Source organism: Paroedura picta, chromosome 8, assembly GCF_049243985.1.
Source record: "Paroedura picta isolate Pp20150507F chromosome 8, Ppicta_v3.0, whole genome shotgun sequence".
Classification (NCBI taxonomy): domain Eukaryota; kingdom Metazoa; phylum Chordata; class Lepidosauria; order Squamata; family Gekkonidae; genus Paroedura; species Paroedura picta.
The window spans coordinates 13,994,498-14,013,385 of record NC_135376.1 but is presented as its reverse complement, the minus strand read 5'-3'; the positions used below and the strand labels follow the sequence as shown (position 1 = coordinate 14,013,385).

The 18,888-nt window shown below is 45.5% G+C and overlaps 1 protein-coding gene across 6 annotated transcripts in view; it reads right to left on the bottom strand.

Moving 5' to 3' along the window:
• The window catches only part of TNIK (TRAF2 and NCK interacting kinase), a 315,869-nt gene that overhangs the window by 10,416 nt on the left and 286,565 nt on the right, over positions 1-18,888 (bottom strand). For all 6 annotated transcript variants that reach the window (XM_077348406.1, XM_077348407.1, XM_077348408.1 and 3 more), the window contains 6 exons: positions 16,757-16,883; positions 12,684-12,845; positions 7,825-7,939; positions 6,662-6,832; positions 5,522-5,665; positions 3,294-3,428 (listed from right to left, as the gene is read on the bottom strand). In XM_077348406.1, the coding sequence (XP_077204521.1) occupies positions 3,294-3,428; positions 5,522-5,665; positions 6,662-6,832; positions 7,825-7,939; positions 12,684-12,845; positions 16,757-16,883 (854 nt within the window). The remainder of the gene's footprint in view (positions 1-3,293; positions 3,429-5,521; positions 5,666-6,661; positions 6,833-7,824; positions 7,940-12,683; positions 12,846-16,756; positions 16,884-18,888) is intronic.

Here is an 18,888-nt window from a genome sequence, read left to right as displayed (position 1 = left end):
TAAAATATATAATTAAGAACAGGAAACTGGGGAATGCAATAGGTATGGCACTAAAATAGACCTATTACAATCAAATCCAAAAAGGTGGTCTGGATTATTGGCACTATTATTCTCTATGATAAATAACTCAGGGTGTATCCACTCTACTGATAGTTCCTATTTTTAAGAACAAAGGGAGTAGACAGGATCCACGGAATTATCAGTCACTGTAAAATTATGAAGCTTATTTTCGTTTAAAATCGATACAATGAATAGAAGCACCAGAAACTTTGAGGGGGGGGACAAGCAGGTATTCATCAAAGATGCAGTGCAGTTGGCCATTGTTTGGTTTTGTCTCACTTGATAGAGAAGGAGACTACTTCTGTAAATAATAATCTTGTACCCTTTATGGGTTCAAATTTGACCATTGCAGTATTTCTAGAGCCCTGACCTGGACAGCCCAGGCAAGGCCGGTCCTGTCAGATCTTGGAAGCTAAGCAGGGTTGACTCTGGCTAGTATTTGGGGGGGAGTCCCCCAGGGATTTGGATGGAGTTTCTCTAAGGCAGGGGTAGTCAACTTGAGGTCCTCCAGATGTCCATGGACTACAATTCCCATGAGCCCCTGCCAGCGTTGCTGGCAGGAGCTCATGGAAATTGTAGTCCATGGACATCTGGAGGACTACAGGTTGACTACCCCTGTTCTAAGGAACTCTAGGAGTCATGACGCAGAGGCAGGCAATGGCAAACCACTTCCCAACAGCTCTTGTCTGGCTGCCAGATAATCCTTAAATCTCCTGGCTACTCTACACTCACCAGACGATAGATAGATAGATAGATAGATAGATAGATAGATAGATAGATAGATAGATAGATAGATAGATAGATAGATAGATAGATAGATAGATAGATAGATAGAATTTCTGGTAGGCTGTGGCAGAAACAGAAGGAAACTGTGATTACTGAGAGAATCTATTACGGCTACTGTTAGATTATATCAAGGTACTAAAGTTAAAAATAGATGTTGTTTGGAAGACCAAACTGGAGAGTCTTTCCCTGCCTTTCAGAAAGTTCAGCAAGATTCTCTCTTATCTCCCTGTTTTTTTCAATTTGTATATCAATAACATCGTCAAAGCTGACCGGTTTGTCACACACCTATTGTTATCCAACAAGGCCTTTTAATTCTATTTTATGTGGGTGATATGGCATGACTATTCCAAGCATCTGTAGGTCTGAAGTATAAGCTAACCAGTTTGGGTTCTTACGGTGTAGATGAAAGATTAATTCTAAATGCAGAAACAACTAAAACAGTTGTTTTTTCAAGAGGCTCCCAGTTGAAAAAACACACCCCAGAGAGTAGCAAATATTAATATTTAACAAGTGACTGGATTTCAATATCTAGGACTGTTATTCTCCTAGGATTTTTTCTTGGAAAGCCCAATACCAGTTTATTTTTAAAGACATGACACCACAGTATCTACATTCTTTATGACATTTTTAAAACATGAGAAAAGGACTGTCTAACTCCTTATGCCCCTCGCAGAGCTCTTCGCTCCGCAAATTCTGATAAGCTAGTGGTCCCTGGCCCACAGGAAGCTCGCCTGGCCTTGACCAGGGCCAGGGCCTCTTTGGTCCTCGTCCCTGCCTGGTAGAATGAGCTCCCAGAAGAGCTGAGGGCTCTGACAGAACTAACACGGTTCTGCAGGGCCTGCATTTGGTTGAGGCCTGGTCGGGAGGAAGATTGCGAGCCTCTCCTCTAAAATGCCCTGGGTAGCATCACTGCCCTGGAAACAATGGTGTGTGTGGGAATTTGCTGGCTGTTTTATTACAATTTGTTTTAATGTTGTTAGCTGCCATGAGCTGGCTGGGCCAAGAGCAGCAGCCTACAAATTCAATAAATAAATAAATAAATAAAGGTATTATCTGGCCGCCATTAGGTACTAACTGAATGGTACTAACTGGAAAACCAACTTGATGGTATTAGAGTCTGGTAGACAGCATTTCCAAGGACACTGATTCTTTTCTGTTAAAACTCTTGAGGAAAATGATTCTGTGAAGGCTCAAGGTTATAGTAGATGAGGTTATAGTATAGCAGGTTATAGTAGATGAGCGATTGGGATGTGAGTGTCCTGCATAGTGCAGGGGGTTGGACTAGATGACCCAGGAGGTCCCTTCCATTATTCTATGATTCCAAATAATCAGACTGCATACATGTCTACTGGGTATAGCTTTTTGACAAAAATCTGCCATTCCCTTATTGTTATTAATAATAATAATTAGATGTATAGTCCACCTTCCTTCTGGGACTCAAGGCAGATCACATAACAATATACCTGCATAAAAATCCCAATTCCTTAAAAGTAATTTATATACATTACAAGCATCTCTCACAATGGGAGCATTCCCGGAGAGACTAAAAGAGGCAGTGGTACACCCGCTACTGAAAAAACCAAATACTGATCCAAATATTCTTAAGCCCTTGGCCTCTTATCTTTTAGTAATTCAAAACAATTTAAACGAATGTGGTTTGATCCAGCCTATTGCCTGCAGCCATGGGTGATTCTTTTGTCTGTTTTTTGTATCCAAGTTGAGGTTTTCTTGGGGGGGGGGGTCCAGTCCAGTTGTCTGCTGCTACAACATGTACTCACTGCTGAGACCACTAATAAAGAGTTGTTTGCTTGCCCAGTAGCCTGGTGCTCTTCCTATCAGCCCACATATTTTTAAGTAAGGCTTAAAGAAGATGGTTCATTATTATTGTATAATTAAATGATAAATGTTAATTTAAAACATTTTTTGTAAACATGTCTATCCATGTAACTTAATTAATTGCATAACTCTTCGACCTGCCCTGTGCCAGCTGGGAAGGGCTGTTGTTATTATTCCTATTATTTTGGAGGTTACAGTTGCATGGATCAGATGCAAGGCTAAGTCAGTAGAATCTAAATAATTTCCCTAATAGTGTGAACTGAGGTTCAGCATGCCTCTGAAAGTCGCTATCTACGCATGACAGATTTCGTGAGCTTGCTTTGCACATGCGCAATATAGGCCAAGGGAGATTCTTAGTGATTCTGGAGCCCTGGGCAAAAATCCAGGATGGAGTCCACAGAATCACTGTTTGGGGACTTTGTTACCAGACTTGATCGTTGCCTACCAAGGATCAGCCTGAAGGTATTCATGGTCCTAACTGGCTACTGAGGGAAAGGGGTGGCCATTCCCTTCATCAAAACATCCAACACGCAAGAAGGCATGTTGCCTAGCAACGGCTTTCATTATACAGGCACCTGATATGCTGTTGGTGCTTCTGGGTTTGCTCTTACCAACTTTATAATGTATGCAGCCCTCCAGGTCCCCGACGGTGATCCAACCTTGCTTCTTTTCCACCTCTGGATCGTTGTGCAATATCCTGTTCCTTAACCATGAAAGGTAATACACTCGTAGTTTGTTCTTCTTTCCTGTGGAAACAAGGTTTGTGGATTTTTTAAGCCATGAAGAGACCATCCACCACTTATGAGTGCCAATGTTGCTGCTTGGAGTTTCTCAGGACATTCACTCTGGTCTAAATTAAGGTGACCAGGTTTTAACATTGGTATAGCAGGACACCATTGACCAGGGGGGTGTCTTGATTAAAAATTTGGTCTATATGGAGCAACAAAAAGTTTCATGGAATGCATAGAATGCATAAATAGTATTGTAGTATATATATTTTTAATTTCAACCTAAGTACAATTTGCCAGGTGCCCCCAGATGTCCCTCCAAAAGTGGGACAATCCGGTCACCTTAAATGCCCCTTGATTGCCTGCTGTGTTGTCTAACTTGGGAATTAATCAAAGTGCTGACCTTGCATATGAATGCAAGGTGACTGAAGGTGGCTTCTTGGTGGTTTGCAACAATTGTTCCTTTAAGGCCATCTGTGGTCTGGGATTGGTGTACCTGAGAGACTGCCTCCCTGCCTATGTCCCCCCTGGTGCACAGCAGGAATAGCAGCAGGGATTGCAACAGGTCCATCTCAGGTATGTGGAAAAGAGATTTCAAGCATTCAAAAGATATGAAAAGTAAAGACATGTTTACATTTGCTTGATTTGTTTAATGATAAGGGTGGTGACTAGAAAAGGTTTTGAATCAAGGAGATAAGCAAGGTGTGAACAAATCAGCGGGATTCAAGATGACGCATTCTGTCATGAACTAGACACCGGCTGACGCACATCCAGTCCACAAGAGGCATGATCGCTGCTTCCCCACCCTCCCTTTTCCCTCTTTGGCGGCTCCATTTGAGGTCAACCTATTGTCTCTTTCTGCTAACTGACATAGTTCCACGGTTGCTCCTCGTTTGCCTGGCAGGCCGCTACTCTGTTTGCAGTTGCCTTGAGTAACTTGGGAATCGGCCTCCAGTCTTGTCATTCCGGGGTCTTAAGCAAGCAACCCACTTAACCCAGACAAAGATCACAAAATACTCATGTACCGTCTAGCAGTCAAACAACTGCAGATGCCCCATGCACATCCAGCGAGGTCACAGACATGCACATAAAAAATAAGAAGAGCCCTGAGAGCACGAGGATCACATTGTCAAAATTTGTTCAGGGAAGTAAAACTGGCTTTGGCAAGTTTGGTCCTGGCCAGGTGGAACGCTCTGCCTCCAGGATTTTCAACAATTCCAGAGCGCCTGCATGACAGGGCTGTTCCTCCAGGCCTATGGCTGAGTCCAGGGAATTGATACCATCAAAATACAGGCCTGCCGATCTGGAATCTCAGTGGAGAACCATCTGAAGATATCCACCCCTTCCCTCGGGATGATTTTAACTAAATGAAGAGGTAGATTTTAACCTATGAACAAGTTGTAAAAACTAATAGGAAGGTTTTATTGTTTGTAATTTATTGATTGAATGTTCTGACTTTGTTTTGATTTTGCTGTTACCTGCTCTGAGCCTGCATGGAAGGATGGGCTACAAAAATAAAGTTATATCATCACTCTCACCATCATCACTGTTATGTATGTGGCCATGTTCATGATCCTATTGAGGTTCGAGGTAGGATCAAAATGAGCATGGTCTCAGTCAATGTGCTGTGGGATCCAGTCAATTCTGACCAATTCAGAGGGACCTAGCCAATGGCGCATGGCCACAGATGATCCCTTTTTTGTCTGCTGTATGTAAAAATGGGGGGGGGGGTGTTGAGTGGGTGTTCCCCCCAGTGCAGTCCTAGTACTTGAATCATGTTCTGGCACCACCCACCAGAATCCCCATGGAGCTAAGAATCATCATCAGCAGCATTACCATAATGGAAAGCAAACAGGGCTTCACTTGAACAGAAAACTGTTACCCAAAGACCTTTCACTCCGATCACCCTCCTAGGCAGGCTTTGGCATGGGACTTGGCATCCTCTGCCTTCTCTCTGTAGCATGCTCGCTACCCTGTGAGACCCTTGCGAGGTTGCTTCTTAGATGCCAGGTTATGTCTCCACTTTTGCCAGAGAGAGAGAGAGAGAGAACTTTTTGCGGTCAGAAACCAGAAGGAAAATGTGAGCTCTGAACTCGAGCCCGTTGCTGTACCTGAGATTGTGACAAGGACGTTGAGTCCTTCCAAGACGTCCATCTGTTGGAACCGCCTCCTGTTGATCAGATTGTACACCTTCCCTTGGCCGCTCCGGTCCAGCAGCATGAGCCCGTTCTCCGTTCCCACCAGTAAGTTTACACCTGCACATGGAGCAAGCAGAAGAAATCACGATCTGGACCACTGAAACCGAGGACGTTTTCAATTGAGCGCTAGGGCCAAACTCTACAAGGTTTTGGTTTTTAAACCAGATGGGTTCAAGGAACCGGACCATACTCAAAAAAAGCAAATGTCTTATGCACTTTGGCCATTAAACAGGACTACAGAAAGCTGCTGTTTCCATGGCATCTCTTTAAACCAGGGGTAGTCAAACTGTGGCCCTCCAGATGTCCATGGACTACAATTCCCATGAGCCCCTGCCAGCCTTTGCTGTCAGGGGCTCATAGGAATTGTAGTCCATGGACATCTGGAAGGCCGCAGTTTGACTAGCCCTGCTTTAAACCTTTATGCCCCCCACTGTATGCACTAATCACAGCCCTGGCTATTCACGTGCACGGGAGTCAGGATTGGGCCGAAACACCTCCGGACCTGAATTCAGTGAATTCAAACGGTGCCCTGTCTGGGTTTCAAAAATACAAATAACTCATATTTGCCGTCCTTTAATGTTTTCCAAAACTGTCATATTAAACCCACGTATCTTCTCCACACCTGAGTTATGTCTTAATTCATTACCTGAACATTTCCCATGAGGCAGAACAGGAGGAGCTAAATCTCTCAAAAGGTGTCTGGGTAGCCTGGCTGTAGCCCCAGAGCCTCTGAGGGCATTGCCAGAGTCTCTCTGTGCAAGAATTCTGTCTTTGGGACATGTTGCTCTCTCAGCATGATGTGGCAGTTAAGAATGTCGGACTTGGATACGTGAAATTGACGTTCAAACCCCCACATTTCCATAGACCCCTGTCAGGTGACCTTAGGCCACCTCACCAGACTTGTGGGCATAAAATGGAGAAGGGGAGAAGGCTGTAAGCCACTCTGGGTCCCGGCTGGGGAGAAAGGTGGGGCAGAAATGGAGGAAATAAACACAGACAATAAACAATATGCACATGTCATTTCCACAGTGACAAAGACAATTAACAGATTACCCCACAACGCTGCACAAAGTATTTCTGAATTGAAGCGTTTCTTGTACTTTCGGATCTCTGGCGTGTCGCTATGAGGACGAATGTTAGTGGGGTTCACGTTCACTACTGAAATTTTCCGGGCTTCATTCAGTTTGGCCTGTTCTTGCCTCAGCAGCTCGCTGGTGAACAATGCTGGAAACAAACGGCAATTTGTGAGTTTCTTCTGGGGGGGGGGGAAATAGTTTAAGGGCACATTTGTACTCGTTTTGTCAGCTCCTACGGGGACAGCAAAGGCTCAAAAGGGTATGCGTCCTTCCCTTTTGCTACCTGCTAAGAACTTCAAGCTGATGTCCTACTTCTCACTCTTATTTCCCAGTCAGCCATGTAGCTAAAAGCCTTTAATTTCTCTACAATTGTAATTTATGAAACAAATTTTGTTTTCTTTAACTTGCCACACCTCCCAGCATGACTCTTCATGAACAAAATCTCATAGCGAACAAACACAAGGTGGCCAGGAAAACGAAAAAGCAGTAGGGAGTAGGGTTGCTAATCTTCAAGTGGTGGGAGGTCTCCTGGGATTACAACTGATCCCCAGGTGACAGATCACTTCCCCTGGAGAAAATGGCCGCTTTGGAAGACGTACTCTATGGCATCCTATTCCACTGAAGTCCCTCCGCTCCCTAAATCCTGCTCTCATCAGGATCCACCCCCCCAAATCTTCAGGTATTTCTCAATCCAGAGCTGGCAACCCTATATGATATGAACAGCTGAGAGCCAGCTTGCTGGAAGTGGCGGTATACAATACGAATGAATGAATGAATGAATGAATGAATGAATGAATGAATGAGGTTTTATTAAGCATCTTTGCTGCTAGACTGAAACAGCAGGATGTGGCTGGTGGGAAAATGTGCTTCTTCTCTACGTTGATAATACAAGTGATATGATTGCAATACACACAAGGAGAGCTTCTGACCTCAGGCTTGCTAATCATGCACACCCGCTGCTAATGCTATGGGTTTCAGTTTAACCCACACCCTCATGAATGCTTTGGAAATGGCAATTGCCATGAAATTGCACCATAATCTGAAAGCAAAGATGTGTGAATGCATGGTCATTTTCCAGAGACGCTTCATGCCCGTTAGGTTTCTAACATCCCATATTTCTGATATTTCTTTCTAGTTTACCTGTAGCACAAGACTCTTCATCGTCATCTTCATCTTCATCAGTCGGGGAGGTCTGATACACTCTGGTGTCCACAAAGGGGGTAAAAGATGCTTTTGTGCTGCTCCCCATACCATACTGCAAAGATCAGGGAACAGAGATGTGTTTCAGGCCGAGGAAGGGAGTAATAAGGCTCCCCTGCTTAACTCCAGATCAGATGAGAACAAGGGCTGTAGCTCAGGCACAGACAAGATGAGCCGTGTGGAAGAATGAGGGCTCTGGGTCAGTCCGGAGTACTTGTGCTTAATGAGTCCCAAGTGATGATGCATGCAGGTCAAACACCAGAAAGAGAAAGAATTTTTGTTATCCCAATGCAAACCGTTTAGCGTCATTTCAAATTGTAGAGAGGCACTGCCAGTTCACATACTCAGCTGCACATCACTGCCTGAAGAGAAACCAAAAGATGCTCTGTGCACATGTGTGCTGGCCCCAACCCTTATATCTGAAGCTCTGCTGAAGAACCTGCCATCAACCGGGCCAGCTTGACAAAACTCATTTGAAAAAGTGACTGGCCTGACTCCACACACCATTGGCTTCTTGTGAATTAAAAAACACCCTTCATCTTGTCTCTTTGTTCTGTCAGATCCTTGCATTTTCACATATGCAGGGGCAATGCCCAAATCAGAAATAACTCCCTGTTCTCTTGCAGGGGAAAGCCCAGAACAATATACTATCCCCATCATACCTTGTAGAGATACAAAATGCAAATTAAGGTCTTGAATAATGAGCAGGTTATAGAAGCAGGTCCTGCAGAAGTGCCAAGAAGAAGCTTAACCTTCTTCAGAAATCCCCAAATTGCATATTTATTCAGCACAGGAGTTTCTTTAAAACAGGAATGACCAAACTGCGCCTCTCCAGATGTCCATGGACTACAATTACCATGAGCCCCTGCCAACATGGCCAAGCCGCAGTGTCTCATGGTAAATGTAGTCCATAGTAATTGTAGCCCATAAATTCTAAAACAAATAAACAAATCTAGAGAACCACAATTTAAAAGAAGAGAGAAGGACTAAGGCTTCCACTTTTCTAGAAATTCTGTCCCCAGATCTGAACCTTCCCGAGGACCGATTTCAATGACTTAAACAGTCAAAGGCATGCCACTTGGAATCATAGAATTGGAAGGTACCTCCTGGGTCATCTAGTCCAACCCCAAGCACCATGCAGGACACCCACCACCCTATTGCTTATCCACTGTAACTTGCCACCCCTCAAACCTTCACAGGATCAGCCTTAACTCTCCCAGTATGGAAAATGCACTCTACAAATATTTTATCCATTACACACAAAAGACATCAAAATACACACACACACTTTGTGGGTACGAGATACACACATAGAGAGAATATAAAAGTCTTCCTCCTTGCATGAACACTGACCATCCCAGACTAAAATAGTCTTGCTGACTGAGACCCAGAGAGCATTCAGAAGCGAACGCTGACAATCCCATGTAGATCACTGTCAGCATTCACTGGTGGGTCTCTGAGCATTTTGATGTTCAGAACATCTGTCTGTATTTTTTTTTAATTGACAGGTGAATGTCCACACCCATCGCGTTTTGAGCATTCACTGTCATTCTGTTGATCTCTTCCCATCTATGCACAGACAGACAGGCAGGCCCTGTTCCTGAAATGACAGCATGCAACACATTGTTTTGTGTGGCTGGTGAGGCACAATGAGAGTCCGAGTGCTGTGGCTGATGAGGGCTCATGGGACTAGCTGTTCCTGTGTGAGCCAAGGGTTTTTCTTTCACACTGAGCAGAGGCGTCAGAGGTTGCACGGGACGGTGCCTGCCTAGACGCACATTCCTGCACTCTGCCATCGGCATCCTCATTTCCAAGCTGGCACTCTGGCATGTAATGGCAGACTCATAGAGTTGGAAGAGGCCATCCAGGCCATCTGGTCCAGCCCCCTGCTCAATGCAGGATCAGCCTAAAGCATCCCGGATAAGGATCTGTCCAGCCACTGCTTGAAGACTGCCAGTGAGGGGGAGTTCACCGCCTCCTTGGGCAGTTGATTCCATTGCTGAACTACTCTCACTGTGAAATGTTTCCCTGATATCTAGCAGGTGCTGTTCTAAACATAATTTAAACCCATTACAGTGGATCCTATCCTCTTCTGTCAACAGGAGCCTTTCCCTGCCCTCCTCTAAGTGACAGCCTTTCAAATACTTAAAGAGGGCTATCATGTCCCTTCTCAACCTTCTTTTCTCCAGGCAGAACATTTCCAAGTCCCTCAGCATCTGGGACCCTTGCCCTCTCTGAGCAGACTTCAGAAAACGTGGATTTTGTATTTCATTCTCCATCTTTTTTGGGATATTTAAATGGCCCCAAAAGTCTATTCCCTTGTTAAAGATATAGGAACAGCTGGCAGGATCTTATATATATCAAGAAGGACAAAAGAATCCTTGCCAGAACTTGCATAATAGTTAAATAAGTTGACAGAATGTGGGTCAATGGCAAAACATTCCTACTGGATGCAAAACAGATCAATATCAGATTTTAATAGAAAGCGCAGTCTAATATTAGACTATATCGACTGATATAATGAGATGGAAAGAAATAATTGATTTATACGAGGCGCATGTAAACAATGGAAATACGGACTCGGGAGGTGGGAAACGACAAGTACAATGGAAGACTATATAAGACATTTTGTGATACGTCAGCTTAATATTTCTGTAAATGAAATATTCTTTTCATTTCTATATTCTGAATAAATAACATTTTTAACCACCACCACCAAAACAAATACGTTTCAACACCAAACAAAGAGGACTTTTATTTTGGCCAGTTAGCAGAACCTTCTTACGGAGTCCGGCAAAACTTAGCTCATTAGTAGAAATATAGATTGTTTCATATTTACGGTGTTTCCTATCGAAGCCCCTTGTGCTGCAGGCACCAGGAAGCAAAGATGCTCCAGGGGAAAACAAAGATTTTCCAGGGGAAAACTCAATTTTTGTCTCGGCAGCAGGAGGGAAAGAGTTTTTTTCAGCGGCAACAGTGGAACCACTTTGCTTTCTGCTGTGCCATTTAGTCAGGGCATGTTACACTTATGACCTCTATCAGGGCCCCCCTCTGATCGCAAGAAGCCGGGCTTCCAGCACAGGATAAATATTCCCTTCCGTCAGTGCTATTTTATGTCTCTTCCCAGGATGCACTTCAAAAGCCGCAGAGGCCCGGAACCACGTCTGTGATCCAGGTTGAAAGCCAGAGACCGACAGCCGTCACACCTGATACCTGCTGGCTGCAGGGAGATAGCTGGTTGGGTTAAAAAGGGCCAGCTTCTCTCTTAGGTTCAGGGAGGCCAGTGGAGCCTAGAGGCCACCACGTGGCTCTCCGGAAAGGGCAGCTCCACCTTACAGCAGAGCAAGAACGGGATTAACCTTGATGAGTTCGAGAGAGGATATGCAGCAGAGTATTTCTCGCTTCTGAGACCTTTATTGAGAGTCAGGGATGTCGGCTTACAAACCCTGGCGGTGTGATCATTCAGTGACTATTGCATATGTTATGAAGATGCCTGTGCTGGAAACAAATTCCCAAGCTACACGAATGAGGCCATTTCCACAGTAGTCCTTATTGGCTAGTCTGATCTAGTCATATCTCAGACGCCAGGCAGGGTCAGCCCTGGCAAGTAGCAGTATGGGAGGGTGATTTCCAAGAAATACTAGGGTTGTGATGCAGAGGCAAGCAATGGAAAATCACTCTGAACCTCTCTTGCCTCATGGGGTCAAAGCCAGCTTGGCATAGTGGTGAAGAGCTACAGCCTCTAATCTGGTTTGATTCCCCCTTCCTCCACATGCCGCCAGCTGAGTGACCTTGGGCCAGTCACAGTTCTCCCAGAGCTCTCTCAGTCCTACCTCTTGTGGGAAAAGGATAGGTAGGTGATTGTAAGACGTTTTAAGACTCCTACAGGTAGTGAAAAGCAAGGTATAAATACCAACTCTTCTTCTTCATAGGTCAGCCATGACTTGATGGCAAAAATCAGATAAAACCTTATTGGCTCAGATTCTGCCTAGAATTTCCATAAGCACAAAAACAGAGCTGATTTTTTGCCTTTTCCCGCCCTCCCCTGCAGGAGATCTCCTATTACCTCTCAAGCAATATGTGGAGATTCCAATCCCTAGGGACAGCATTTGAGGGGAGCATTTAGGGGCGTTGTGGGAGGAGGGAATTAGAAGAAGTGGAACACTCATGGAAATTCTAGGCAGGACCCCAGCCAATATGTACAAACTATTTTGCTTCTTCCAGTTATGGGTGGGGACAATATGCGCTGCAGTCTATGAGAGTCTCACCTTAATCAGTGGGAAAAGTTTATCTAGCCCCCCCCCCCCCCAATGTTTTAAGGTTTCACTAGGATTTGCTCACACATATTCTGGAATGTCTTTAAATCTAAGATACTCAGGAATTAAGGGCTGCGGAACTGCATATATCTGTGCATGGAAATTCAGATCCGTAGTTAGAGAATTTTGCAGATGCAAAGTACTGATCCCTGTGTTAACAGATGCTGGTCAATGAGTACTAACACGATCAACATCGTAAACGTTGCACAAACACAGGAGGTTTTCCCAGGAAGTACAACAAGCTTAATTTGTGAGTTTTGCAGCTACCAGCAGAACAACACCTAGAAATATTGTTATTTTCCAGTCCCTTTCAAAGCAGAGAGGAATTTAATTCTGTCCATAACTGTAATTGTAGAATGCAAATAAAAAAGACAGACAGAGAGGGAGGGAGGGAAGAGAAAGAAGCAAAATCTATCAAAATGCCTCTTCAGAGGAGGATCTTAATACAAGCCAAAAGGAAGCCGATATGAGCCCATCACCTACTTCGGACACAGAATCCATCTCTTGGCCATGGGTGGAGACCCGCCCGAGTCCCTCAGTCGGTGTGCCTGCAGGCGAGTGACTTTGTTGCACCAAATCGGGAAGATTGACATGGCCTGCAAACCCATTGCTGGCGGTGTGGCCTGAGCGTTTTTTGTCCCCAGTCTGCGGAGAGGCAGAAAACAAAACAACATCAGTGGCCCAGGGGAAGGCCAGTACTAGACTCTATTGAACAGTAAAAGCTTATGCTTTGCCGTCTGTTTCTGTTGCACATATAGAACTGGAGCTACATAAAAGTTCTAAAGGCAGGCTCCCAGTGCCATTCCGAATGCCCCTCCTCTCTGGTGGTGCCTCGAAGCCAGCCGACATCTGTGGCCGAGTCCCAGCTTCAATCCCTGGTACCTCCAATTAAAAATGGAACTGGGCAGTACATTATGTAAACTATCTCCACTGGAGATCCTGGAGAACTGCCTCCAGCCAGAGCAGACAGGTCTGACCTGGGGAGGCTAATGGGTTGACTCAGTATAAGGGAAGATGTATGTAATTTACTGGTCTTTTAATCACTGGATTTTTTAATTACTGGTCTTTTAATCACTCTAATGATGCCCACTGTGTGCATGTGGAACATATGTCTCCTGGCCTCATTTCCCCACTAACTGATACTCTGAAGCACAAGCACCATCTTTTGGCATGATCACCCCAAGGACAGAATGCACTAGGCCAGGGGTGGCCGAACTGTAGCTCTGCTCCAGATGTCCGTGGACTACAATGACCATGAGCCCCTGCCAGCATGCTGGCAGGGGCTCATGGTCATTGTAGTCCACGGACATCTGGAGCGCCACAGTTTGGTCACCCCTGCACTAGGCCCTCAAGCCCTAACTAATAACATTTTTGTCCATCTTAGAGCCAGTGACCCACTTCTTCTTTGCCGTCTTTTCCGAGCAGGCAACGGGAAACTGCTGTGCTACAAGTCAGGGGTGAACAGCCTTAGCGCTTCACTTTCTCTCTCTCTCTAGGTCCCAACAGGCGTGCAAAGCTCGCATTAGCATCTCCAAGGGCCGCACGGCTCTGCCTACAATTAGAAAACCCTCTTCCATCTGCGATTGCGGAAATGCAACATAATCCGGCAAACGGCCCTTCCTTTCATCTGCTCTTGCTGGCATCCGACAAAAGAGACCTGCTTGTCTCGATGGGAGAAAGTCGCCGTGGGTGCCTCCTTCTGCCGAGTTACAAGCCCGGCAGAAATCGTCAGTGGCGTGGTGCAGCTGCAAGTGACCTGCTGTTTACGTCTGATGTGTCGCTTAGAACAGGAAGGGCCCCGAGTAGGCTAATGTACCTGAAAGAGATTTCCCCAGGCTGCAGAAGCAGCATCTGCCACGTTCCCGCTCTCCGTTTAATCAGGTGGCAAGGAGTAAATTATTATTCTTATTTTCACAAAACTTCTCAGGCATCCAACACAGCTCGGCCCTATGAGGTTCAAGGCCTCTCTTAGGCTCCTTGACAAAACCTTACACGTGATCTTTCCTAATGCAATGCCCTTCTCCCTAGACAGCTCCTCCATCTGTGTAGGCCACCACGGCCCAGCCCACCCTTTTAATTTCCCTTTACAGCCACTTGCAAAAGAGGCGCACGAGCGAACGCTAAATGACCGGCTCTTAAAAATCTGCAACATCTGGCCAAATGCAGGGCTATTGAGTAGGCTGCGACTACGATTCCCTCAGGCACGTAACTGAGAATAGAAGACCTTTTTAGGGATTGTGATAGTATGAGAGGCAAGAAAGATACCAGTTGATACTGACTTTTGTTTATTACACATTTGATAGCCATTGAAGGCGACTTGCGATTTTTTCAAAAATGAGGTTTCCCGGATCTCGTTCTGGCATACTGTAAAACTGAATAAACTTCAGCCATCAGCAGCCAGCTTGTCTTTGCTTCACTTCTGCCCTAATGAAGATCCCTGGTGATCGTGAATGCTTGTGCAATGTTCTGTGTCGGTTTGCTTGAGCCTAATATTTTTAAAAGGGCATTGCATTTATTTTTGTTTCCTCAAGAGCCCAGAACCAGCCCTCTTCCCACGGCTTGCCCCCCAGGCACTTTGGCTGGCTGAGGCTTCAATACAAGAAGGGAACCGAACCGGGCTGAGGACCGAACTAGACACTCTGCTTTCCCGCAGGTTGGGTCTGGCTCCCCGACTCAACTTCTCAGACCATTAGTCATGCATTATGCTGCTGTGAACTCATTTCTCAATTTCATGGGGTCCTCATTCATCCAGATGTTCCTGGACTACAATTCCCATGAGCCCACGCCAGCAAATGCATTAGGAAGGTTGAGCAAATGCTGGCAGGGGCTCATGGGAATTGTAGTCCAGGAACATCTGGAGGACCACAGGTTGACTACCCTTGGTCTACACCACGTTCCCTACATTTCCCTTGCCTCAGGCTCCCCACAGTTGCATTTTCCCTCCACGCCACTAGAGGGTATTTTAAAAAGCACTAACTGGCAAAAGCGTTGTGTCAATGATTTATATTTTAGAGGGCCCTCAAAAGCCCTCCGGTGACAAAGGGTGGAGGGGATGGAAGCTGCAGAGGTTATCCTTCCCTTTCACCTGCCTGTAAGACAGAGAGATACTGCGGCAAAGGAGAGGAGTCGATGAAAAGAGAATGGGCAGATAGTGACATCACATGGATGCTCCTGAAAGCACAACTGCACTGAGGAAGTCAAAGCAGAGCACAGCTTCCACGTGGGAGCAGCCTACGACTGGGACTCAAGAATTTGGGAGACTGCGCGATGCTGAGCAGGCCGTCTTTTGGGTGTTTTGGAACCAGTACTCTTCCGGACTGCTCGTTCCTATAGATCTGTCATTTGGCACCAAGCGCTCTGAATTATTGTGCAAAGCTTTCTTTTCCTCGCAGAAGAGAGCACCGTGGGAATGGACACTGACAGCTAGGACTCATAAAGGACTGGAGATTATTGCAGGAGGGCTGCGTTCATCTGCAAGAAACCTGGGCAAAAGTCTTTGGAGCTGCCTACAAGTCAATACAAGGCGTGATATGAGGGTTGGATTTAATTACGTAAAAGGCAGATATGGTTAAGGGGGGGCAACTAGTTTACTATAGCTTTAGAGACAAGGACTAGGAGCATGGGATCAAATTATGGGAAAGGGGGTTCTACTAGAAAGCATTTTCTCATGGTGAGGACTGTTTATAGATAGAATATGCGGCCTCAGAAGGTTTGTGTGGGGGTCTCCTTTGTTGAACATTTTTAGGAGGAGATGGGATGAGCCCCTGTGAGGAGTGTGTGTTTTTTAAGTTACTGTGAATGTGGGGGGGGGGGGCTGGACTGGATGTCCCTTTATGGTCTCTTCCAGTTGTGTGTGATTCTGATCTGCATGGAATTTGGGGAAGGTTTATTTTACAGCAATTATTTTGGAATGGGGCTTGTGGCATTGCACAACATGTGATGCCCCCTCCTCCCCATGGCCACTGGACACTTCACTTACATTCATTCATGGTGCATCTGTGTGACTCTTCTTGTGCAACAATTACACGAAGCCTTACGGCCAAAGTCATTGCTTTATCCCCTGGATTGAATTGATGGGGGTACGTCTTTCTTTGCTTCCCCTGAACAGAAGCTAAGTTGTTGCAAAGATGGTATTTGGAGAAAGAGCTACAATTATAAAGAAAGCAACCAAGGATCTTTGGCAGCTGTCTTTGGAGAAAATACGCACAACATGTATGGGCCAGGTTTCAATCACATTTCTAATGGAGTGAGTACAGAACAAGGCTGCTTTTCTCTTTAGGAAGCTTCCTTGCTTTTCCAGGATTAAAGAGTATCAGAATTACAAGCCCAGCAAAAATGGTCAGAACCGCCCCTGCCAAGTCCTATGGTGTTAATGGCTGTCTGCAGTTTGGGGAAATCTCTTTTATTTAGATCTTATTATTATATTAATCAGCCGGTAACAACTGTAGTTTAATCAGCCACTTTGGCTGAGAACACCCAACATACTTATCATGCAGAGCTTACGAAGACAAAACCTCCCAAAGACGTTGCATAGACAAGAGTTACCATCCACTTACCTCCCTTATCATTAAAGTCCCCTCTCTTGAAATACTGTTAAAGGTATCGGTATGGGATTGTTCTAGGCCGTGGCTCGACACCATTCCTATGTTGTAGGCCTCGTTGTTTCCTGGCATTCCTGTCGGTCTGCAAAACATGGGCAGTCGGCATTTGTAACCATGAAAACAACATCCGGTTTGGGGCAATGTAAGGTCAGCCTGTTGATACCATATGCAAATGGAGGGTAACTTGACTGCCAGACCGAAAAACGGAACAACCTTAGAGAGTCACAAATGTTCGCTAAGCAACAGGTATAGGCAGTTCCTTTCCTTGACTCTGAATTCTCCATCTCTCTCACCTTTGTCATCCTCTGGTTGCGTGCAAAATGTGCCACAGAAAACGCACCACAGAAAACAGCAATCCTGTTCCCCCCTTATGTCCAGGAACATTTAGTAAGGGAAACAGAATCATAGAGTTGGAAGGGGCCATTCAGGCCATCTAGTCCAACCCCAAGTTTAAGGCAGGATCAGCCTAAAGCATCCAGGATAAGGCTCTGTCCAGCCTCTGCTTAAAGACCACCAGTAAGGAGCTCAAGACCTCCTTAGGCAGCTGATTCCAGTGACTGTGAAGGGAAAAAACACAGTAGCATGATGTCATGCCATTGGAAGTGTCCCTTTCCATCAGTCTGTGAAAGTGCATGAATTGACAAGGTTGCATCATGGCTTTCCTTTATTACATGCTGCAGGAAAAGGACAGGGAACTGGGATGCCAGGCTCATGTTTTCAGTGACAGCCTGATGCCCAGCCTTACGTCCTTTGGTGAGGTTCAGAGCACACTTGTCATCTTTACCCAGGGGGATGCTTTTCAAATATTCCCCTTTGGTGAACTCCACCCACCTGACCAGCAACACTTTCCTGTACCCACAGTGTGATCTTCCCTGGCCACACCAGGAGTTCTGACACTTCCAGCAGCAGCCAGAATCACAGAGTGGTTTAGAGAAGCTCATGTCTTGTGGCACAACAAAATTTGAGTTCAGGATCACCTTTAAGAGAGCCAGTTTGGTGTAGTGGTTAGGAGTGCGGACTTCTAATATGGCATGCCGGGTTTGATTCTGCATTCCCCCATTGGGTTCGCCACGGCACTGATTAAATTGTTCTGACTGAGCAGTGATAACAGGGCTCTCTCAGCCTCACCCACCTCACAGTGTGTCTGATCTGGGGAGAGGAAAGGGAAGCCGACTGAAAGCCACTTTGAGCTTCCTTCGGGTAGAGAAAAGTGGCATATAAGTGCCAACTCTTCTTCTTCTTCTAAGACCAACAAAGATTTATGCAAGGCATGAGCTTTCATGTGCACGTACACTTCCGCAAACAAACATATATGCACATGAAAGCTCACACCTTGAATAAATCTTTGTTGGTCTTAAAGGTGCCATTGGATTCAAATTGTGTTGCGCTACTTTGGACCAACATGGCTACCCACTTGAAGCACGTCTTGTGGGAGAGTCACAGGGTGGATCTTGCCCCTGTTAAACCACTCCCACCGAACGAGGGATATTTATTTACTAGTGAAAATATTTATGCCTAATTCTTGCCTTCAGCTCATTTGAAACTTCTTCCAGTCTCCAAAGCCTTCCAAATGAAATAAAGTGGCAATTCTGTTGGGAGAAAGAACCACTTAATTTGGAAGAAGGCTCCTGAGGCTGGAGAAGGCTCCTTGAAGGATGGTGGGATCCACCCCAAACCCTGGCATCATTGCTTGACATAAGGTGGTATTTTTCAACACGGCAACCATATTTGTGAACATTACGAAGCCCACGTGGGCATGTTTGTTTCTGATGACCTGCCAGGATACTAAAAGCAGGATTTTCAGCAGCATTTTCCATTTCTGTTGGAAAGCATCACATCAGAAGCCTCTGGGGGCACAACGTGAAATTGCAACGCAACATATTTTTAACCCCATTAAGCATCTTATAACCGTAATAGCTGCCCAAACTTTATCCACACGCACTGGGAGGGGCAACAAAAATCAGCAACAGCTGTACATTTATGCCCAAAGGCAGCCATTGACCTAGTTAAGAAGGTTTAAGGAGAGACAGATTAGAGAGTTTTCTAATACTGGTCCCAGTTCACTGCCGTTTGAAACACTACTTTGC